Source organism: Lineus longissimus, chromosome 2 (genome assembly GCF_910592395.1).
Source record: "Lineus longissimus chromosome 2, tnLinLong1.2, whole genome shotgun sequence".
NCBI lineage: Eukaryota > Metazoa > Nemertea > Pilidiophora > Heteronemertea > Lineidae > Lineus > Lineus longissimus.
Genome location: NC_088309.1, coordinates 20,353,892 through 20,362,409, shown reverse-complemented (window position 1 = coordinate 20,362,409; position 8,518 = coordinate 20,353,892). Strand labels below are relative to the sequence as shown.

The window sequence follows — 8,518 nt, the reverse complement described above, 5'->3', positions numbered from 1 at the left end:
TTGGAGCGAAACGACTGGGGGCGAAAAAGTCAGGAAGCGAAACGACCGGATACCGAATGACGACATGGTCATGTGACGTGTGTGATCGTCCGATTTGTCTACCGACTTCCGTAAGATTTGTCCAGGGGTTGGAACAAACACCTTCAATTTTCTTCGAACTTCTTCAATTTTGATCGTGTAAAACATAATATTCTCTCAGAATGATGTTCAGAGAATCATTGTGCATAAAAATATGCACGCTAGCGATATTGGTGTCAGCTATAGGTGAGTGTGAAAATGATGAGTTTTCTCCTCGGCAACCTGTCTTTGATTTGTATGCAACGACTGTGAATGTACATGGGATGTACAGTAGAAATCAGCTGACAACATGGCCGACCGAGGAATGGCTTCTTTACATGTTTTATTTCATCACGCCCTATTTTATTACTTGGGCCTCTTAGGTAGTCCAAAGTATCTTAAAATACTCACATTGCCAGAATCAACTAGCATGAAGCAGCAGTAAAGAAAAGACCACATCACATGGTCGCATACCACTTGTTCTATCGTTGTCCCTATAGGGCCTATTGAGGTTGGTTTTGGCTAGCACTATGCCACTAGCAGTGACTTCCTCCGACTGGTGTGTAAGTGACTATTGGTATGGTGCTAGCTTAAGAACTATACATGACATTGTGATGGTGTTTGTCTCCAATACTAGTAACTGTTGATAAGCTTCTTCTCGCTCAAAACTCAAGATTGTTTGTCTGTTTCATTTCAGCTGCACAAGATACAGTAACACGAATTAGCCCAAAGCCTTCAGTAACTCGACTATTCTTGAAACCAAATGATAAACTTTATTTAGAATATCACACCTCTTCAGAGAGTGAGCTTAGATTCAATGCTGGCAAAACATTTGGAGACGGATCCCCAGGGTTTAGGTCATATTTTGAAGGAGGAATCTACAAAGTCAAATTATCAAAATCGGTATCAATAGCCGATTCTGGCCAGTATATCTGTGAATTGAAAAACAAAGCTGCCCGAGATACCATGAATATCCTTGTTGTTAACAGTAAGTATTGTTGTGCAATCACCACAAAGTGACATTTAAAAAAAGCTGAATTAAAAGGATTTGAAAGTTTAGTAATGTTTAAAATGTATTTTCTTTCTACATTTTACAGCACAAACTTGTATTGGAGTAAATATCCATTGACTGATCATAGGCTATCTTATTTTTTTGTATTCATCAAACAATCTCGCCCTTGAACTACACTTCGTCTGAAGGTGGAGTGATTAATTCTTTTAAACTTGCACTTCATCTTGATAAAACAGATCAGAAATGGTACATCTCTCTCACTTCTTATCCACAGTTACTGGTAAAAATGATGTCTTGAAGAACGAACTTGATACAGTAACGGTTGGTTGCTCTGTTGGCACGTTGAATGGTTACTCTCTGATGTGGTACAGGAAAGGCAAAGAGTTGGTTAATGGTGCCAATGGCAGTGGCAAAGAAGAAACTGTATACAACATCAGTAGAGTTGATGATACCATTACTATCAATGAAGCTAGTAAGTTGAATAGATTATGCACTTGGTGAACATCACCTCCTTTTTTCTGATGCTGTTCCTATTCCTACATGTAGCTTGACGATGTTGAATTTTCTAATGATGTTTCCATTCCTAACTTGACAATATTGAATTTTAAGTTGTGCGTAACTGGATCTATGCCACATGGCCTGCAGCCATCTTATTGGATTGAATCACCTGTGTTGCCTTCTCCTCGAGTTCATCATTCAGATGCATTATTGCACTCTGTACTGTACGAAGGTCGATCGATCTCTTGGAGCACTTGCAGAACTAAAAGTTCTTGCTTAAAATGTTTTGAAAGACCGAACTAAGACTTTTCCTTTTTGGACAATGACCATATTGCACTGATAGCTTACATATATAATTCTATATAATTCTTCTCATTAGCTCGTGACAACATTGGGCAGTTTGATTGTGTTGTATTCCCTGATAAAGAGGAACTTCCAAATGTCAACGTCACTGGGTCTGCTTTTGTTGAATGTAAGTATGCTAGGTGATGTTTAGAGGCTATGCCATTCAATGCCTGTGTGACCTTGGCCTGAAACTTGCTGCAGGATAATTTTTAGGTATTCAACATGACAGTTGGAATTATTTTTCAAAACACTCATTATTCACAAAAAGATGAGCACTGTCATCTGCAGGATAGTGCTGATCTGTTGCACATCACAGGACTCGAAAGATTGACTCGTTGTGAATGATTTGAAGTAGACAATTGAGACCAGAATAATCTGTCATTTGACCCTTCACACAGACAACAATATGAATAAGTACTATTGTGTCGACAATGGTCGTTGTTGTCTCATTAATTAGCGGGTTAAATTTGGTGCGAAGTGAGTGAGTCATTGTACATGTACTTGAATGTAGGTCTCCTATTGTTTTGACTGTTTAATCAATCAGGCAATGGATATGGGACATAAATACAGAAATTTTAGTCCAGTCAATAGTACTTCCTGCGCCATGGCAACAGTGGAATGTGAAGGTTTGGTAATTCAAAAGGGAACGCCATGTAACTTTTGGCTGTGTCTTTTTATGCCGATGGCAGTGGATGCCCACTAGTAAAGCCATTTATCTAAATTCTTCTAAAAATGCATTGTAGTTAAAAAAGATTTTAGTTATTCTAATGAGTTTAAATATATTTTTCAGCCACGCCATATATTAACCACTTTGACCGTTCCAAGAACCTCGTCCAGGGTGACACTGTCAAGATTGAATGCAAGGCATTCGCTTACCCCATCCCAACAATCACATGGTTCAGAGTCATGGACGATGAGACAGAGAAGCCACTTAGCGGAGCTGAGAATAGGACCATCATTTCAGCTGCAAATGGCATCCCTAACGCTAAGCTGGAAATCTCAGAACTTGTGATGGAAGATGCTGGAACTTATGGCTGCAGGGCAACAAATGAATTCAATTCCACCAGTGCCACAATTTTGGTGCGAGTCAAAGGTATGTCACTTTTGTCCATTTAAATGTGTTTGCCCTCTGTCTTGGTTGTCAAATTGAGGGAATAATTCATCTCCCCCTAGTTCTTTAATCTTGCTTTGGGTAGTTCGTGCAAGGTTTCAGCCAGGTTTCTCTAACCTTTAGGGAGAGACAAAAAACAGTTTAGGAAACAAATGTTTTCATCAAGAAAACTTATTTCTTCAGGAGGACTTCAGACTAACTGCATTCATTATACATGTAACAATGCTTGGCAACTGCAAAATTTCTTTGTGGTGTATGTGCACACCTCCAGAAAGCCCACCACTACATGTTCTTGGAGTGGTTAATAGTAGGATGAGGCCAATGCACTGCATTTGGAGTGTAAGGCACCTACACCTGGACTTTAAAGTAAAATGCTGAACAGTCACCTTTTCAGTCAATTCTGAACCTCTGGTGTGTCATTTATATTTACATTTCCAATCTTGTTCTGCCATGATTGACACTCTATTGATTAGACAGCCAAAAATATTGTGTGGGTCAACGCTCATTATGCAGTGACCCATTTTAGTGTCGTTGTCACAGCACGAAATTGTTTAAGTACATGTATTTGCAAAACAACACAACAAAACTGTATGCACTTCAATGTGACCATTAAGGGTGGTAACAATACACGGAAAAATATGATATCATTCCCAAATGGTCTTCTCTCATCACTAAACGGTATATATTAACCTCTTTTTTTTCAGACAAATATGCTGCTCTATGGCCTTTCCTTGGAATCGTCGTCGAAGTTGTCATTCTGTGTGTCATCATCTTTATCTATGAGAAGAAACGTGGCAAGCGTCATGAAGAGGATGACTCCCCCGATGTTCAAAAGTAAGTGTCGACCTCAGCTCAAACCAAGGTGACACATATCAAAAGTGCAATCCGATACACAAATTTTAAGGCTGGTTATGGACATTTGAAAACCAACTAAGAGTTAACAGATCTGTTGCTGATCAATTGTGATCGGTGAACTAAAATAGGCCTGAGTGCTGTTGGATATTGGGCTTAACTAAAGAAATCTGGCTGGGATTCCTCTTGTGGTGTGTTAGTTTGCATGTGTCAAAAATTCATTTGAATATTTCTTGAAATATTTTTGAAAATATCTCTTTTTTTCCAGAACCAACTCCCATGACCACAAAGATGATGATCTGAGAAAGAGGAACAAGAATATTAAAGCCTAGGATTAAATGAACTACAGTGGGGAACTGAATTAAGAAAATATGTGGGGTCTTTACAGTGTCACTAAGAGTGTACAAAATGCATAAATCAGGAAAAATCTAGTTAATAGAAAAATAATAGTTCAAAAGTGTAGAAAGTTTATCTGTTGAACTCCACACTCCAGAAAATGGTTGTGAAATAAATCGTGACATATTTTTCCTGGACTTTATGACATCCCTATGAAAGTAGCTACCGGTATATAAATTAATATATATAAGTTGATCTTTTCTGATCCAAGTTTTGCCCCAACCCACCTGACTTTAATAGTTGTACATGTGTACTTTGGGGTATTTGTCCTGTCTGTTATACCGTAGTTATGCAATATCAGAGGAGGTAGCACCAGTGTCTATTTTACAAGGAAACTCCTCCTTTTAAATTGAAAATGGGGAGTTTACAAGTCCAAGTAGCACATTTTATTTGAAGATTTGTTGAAGGACAGGTTAAGCTCCTTGCGAAATAGGCCAGTGGTGTTGTGTAATTCCAGTGAGAAGTTCTGGGATGACAGTGACAGTTGTAACAGCAATCAAGATTGTTGATATTTTGTACCCATAAGTAGTTTAGAATCTTTCAAATTGTGAATATCTATGTTTTAAGTAGAGTAGATTGTTATCAAGTCAAGTTGTAAAGTTGGTGTGAAAAGAACTTTCATTGATGAATGTATAAATTCTTTCTGCCTCTGTTTAGATAATGCTGACATTCTTTTTTGCTGAACTGTGCATGATCCTTAGGTTAATTTTGAATTTTCACACTGTCTAACAATATAACCTTGCCTGTCAGAAAAATGGCACCGCAAACCAAAACTGTAGTTCCTTAAAATTCTCACCAAAATACAGATATTAGAGAAATATGAAAGATTTCTGAACATTGTGCGAACTACAGTAACGAGAGTCTGCCTGCAGTCCAATGCTTATTGTGCAGAATTCATAATTAACCCTTTTACGGATGTTTATCTAGATGTGGAACGAAATGGTGTGATAGTTGTACATAGTGTATTATACAAGTCTATGTTGGACAAACTCGAAGGAGTCTCGAGCTCTAAACTGTTTTAATTAAGGTTATTGGTCTGAAATCTTTCATTGGTTTGAAATTATACTTAACGGAAGAGATCCTGTCCACTTATTTGGCCTGTTGCACTATATGTAAAAAGATTAGCAACAATTTTCTTGTCCTACTGTTGGTGCACTTGACAAAATATTTGATATTCAGGCAGGTTGACCTGCCAAGGGTAAAGGTGAACTTTGAGAGTATGATATCTTTTGAAAAAGAATGAAATCTGTCATAGTCAGTTTTGTAATAAACTAACTTGTACTCCACATCGTTATGAAAATGTACATTTTCTCTTGGGACTGGTTTGGAAATTAAGCAGCCAAGACTTTTTCATAAAGACTCGTATTTTGAAAATGCAGGGCAAGAACTGCTTTTTTTGTATTCCTCCATGATGATGATAAAAGTCCTATAAACTGGACTTTGTACACTTACTTTGAAAACGAGAGGAATGGACGTAAATGTACATGAAGTGCATTACCATTTGACAACTAATGCTTCGCGTCATTTTAAAGTCCAGCAAGTATTGGTTATTTCTGCACCTCTTATACACTTCTTTTATTGATCAATAGCATAATTTATGATTATATTTTGTTTTGTACGTCTTTGAGTGTGGTGGTGTGAGTTTGAGACACTTTAAAATCATCTTTTGGCTGAAAGTGTAATGTTATTTCTAGATAGAGAGCAAAAGTAAAGCTGCTTTGCCAAGCCATCACGTCTTAAGTCCTGGCCTTGTGTGAGTGTGTGACAGCAAGACTCTGAGACAATTATTGTTCTAGGCAAATGGTCATGCTCCAATTGTTTGGCAAGTTATAACTTCATATATCAGAATTATTCACCTGTGACCATGGGGGTTTATTTTCTAGTTATAAATGCCTTTATTCTTGCATCACCAATCGGCATGTAAAGTGACTGTGATGCCATTCAGTTGTTCATTCATTGATATCTCAATTTCACTGTCATTTAGTCAGATTAGTCAAATAAGTTTATTGAAGTCTGTCTTGAGTATTCAGTAAATGCTTGACTGTCTTATATTGGCACAATCAAATTAAGGTTCTTGCTAGGGCATTAGATAAACTAATTAATCATTACAAACATAATATTTCACTTAAAAATGATCTGTGTGTAATTTTTCAAATGTATATCTTGGTGTACCATGTAGGTTAGGCAGGTTAGAAAGAGCATTTTAGTGATATATTCTGTTGTCTTTAGCATGTCCATGATAACTTCAGTAAAATCACCAAGGTCTAAGTTATTCATGTAGAATGTCTATGCCTGTACATGATACACAGTAATACCTTCAGACTATTGCCAATTTGTTACATAGAATTGTGTACACAAACATAATGACTCACTTGACTGTTTTATTTCTGGGTCACGATAAGTTCATGGGCACAGATTGTACCTTTGAGTTCCTGACCTAGTCTTAAAAGCATTGTTTGGGAAACAAAAACCTGTGTCACATACACAATTGGAAAAATGATAATGAAAGTCTGTATTATTCATTCTCTTTGGGTTATTTCTCAATGATAAGGGAGTTGATGAAGATCTTTTGTTGTATTTACAGCCAAATGATATGCAAAAGAAGTCATCATCTAATATTGGACATTTTAAATTCATAATCAAGTCATTCCCTATACTTGTTACTAAACAATGTCGAACCGTATAAGTAATTGGTCACCGTTTAGGTAATACCAGTAATTTATTGGCACTGATATGTCAGGTGCCGATTAGGCATACCCCCAACTTGTTCCAGTGGCTGAATTTGTTTCACATGTTTTACATGTTGTATTGCATTTTGTTTCTCTTTGTGATAAGTTCATACTTGCACGAACTTGTAGAATTCTGGATTCATAATATTTGATGATAAAATTGTTGATACCCTTTCTAATCAAACATTTCCCTCATTAACAACAGTTTGGAGATTTGCTTGTAATGTAACGAATACCTATATATTAATTGGGATTGTTGTAATTTTTGTTGTTTCATGCCAATAGAATGTTGTCAATATCATAATGTATAATAAATTCATGTAGATGTAAAAATAATGGTCCTTTTTTGTTAGGTAGTAGTATATGGCTTAGCTTAACTTGATCCTGACAGGGCACCGAGATCAAAGTGCTTATAAGGCAAATCCTGCTGACCAAGGAACCCGCCTAGGAAACATTTGGCACCTCATAGAGAAGCTAAGTCGGCCCAAACTACAACTGACACTGATGACAGTGGAGCGAGGGCGAGCAGAGAGCATTTGAGCAGTGTCTAACATGCATTCCACTCGAGAAAGAATGGCATCTACAAATGCAGGTGCTGAAAATTGTCCTTGGTCAAAACTGATTGTGATCAACAAATGCACAACATCCTGTCATAAAACCCCCTGCACTTTCAAGCCAGAGCATGATACGCAAATGCAGGACATCTTCTTAGTAGAACTGTCCCAAGTAACATGCAGTAATCGACAAATGCAAAATATCTTGCCTTCAAACCATTCCTAATAAAGATGGATTATGATACATTAATGGAGGGTGCCTGATCTTCACAATTGCACACTGTATAGCCTGATTACAATGCAAGATGTCTTCTTTTCAAAACTGTCTCCATTAAAGTCTAATTGTGTTTCACAATGCAGGACCTCTTGTCTTCAAAACTGTCCCCAAGTAAAACTTTATTGCGATTCATCCAAACTGTCTCAAGTAAAGACTGGTTAAGATTCACAAATTGAAAATGTCGACCTTTCAAAACTGTCTCCAATAAAGCCTGATTGCGATCGACGGAAATGCAGCTTAAGTGGCACCAGAGTGTAGGTTGTGCGCAGCTTGCCCAAATAAGGGGTTATGTCAGATGAGACTAAGACTATAAGTGAAGTGCTGGGATTCAAATGGGAAAATTTTATTTCCGTACAATATATACAATACAGACAGCAATAACTGATGATAACGAATTTGGCACAATCATTGAGATCACACTATTCGAAGACAGATGACAATGAAACAAAAAACACAAGACGGCTGCTCGTTAGTGCAAAGGTAGTCCACTATTTGTTTTCTTCATTACTCTGGTGTCCATGGTTGAAGCGGTCCCTTCCGGAGGGTGGTGGTGTAATGAAATGACGACACAGCCAATTTTACCTTTATGATCCGATTTACTCCAAATGCACAAGATGACCATGGGCAATATGTATGAAATCATGTCTCTTGGTGTTTTCACGTTGCATCCCCCTCTAAGGACCCCAT

At 37.5% G+C, this 8,518-nt stretch overlaps 1 protein-coding gene across 1 annotated transcript; it reads left to right on the top strand.

Annotated features, from left to right (window-relative positions):
• Positions 1–75: 75 nt before the first annotated feature.
• On the top strand, positions 76–7,330 carry LOC135482787 (basigin-like). Its single transcript, XM_064763148.1, has 7 exons — positions 76–264; positions 755–1,045; positions 1,344–1,541; positions 1,947–2,039; positions 2,703–3,005; positions 3,728–3,857; positions 4,144–7,330. Exons 1-7 carry the CDS (start codon positions 201–203, stop codon positions 4,205–4,207), a joined length of 1,143 nt encoding a protein of 380 aa, XP_064619218.1. The 5' UTR covers positions 76–200; the 3' UTR covers positions 4,208–7,330.
• The last annotated feature ends 1,188 nt before the right edge of the window (positions 7,331–8,518 follow it).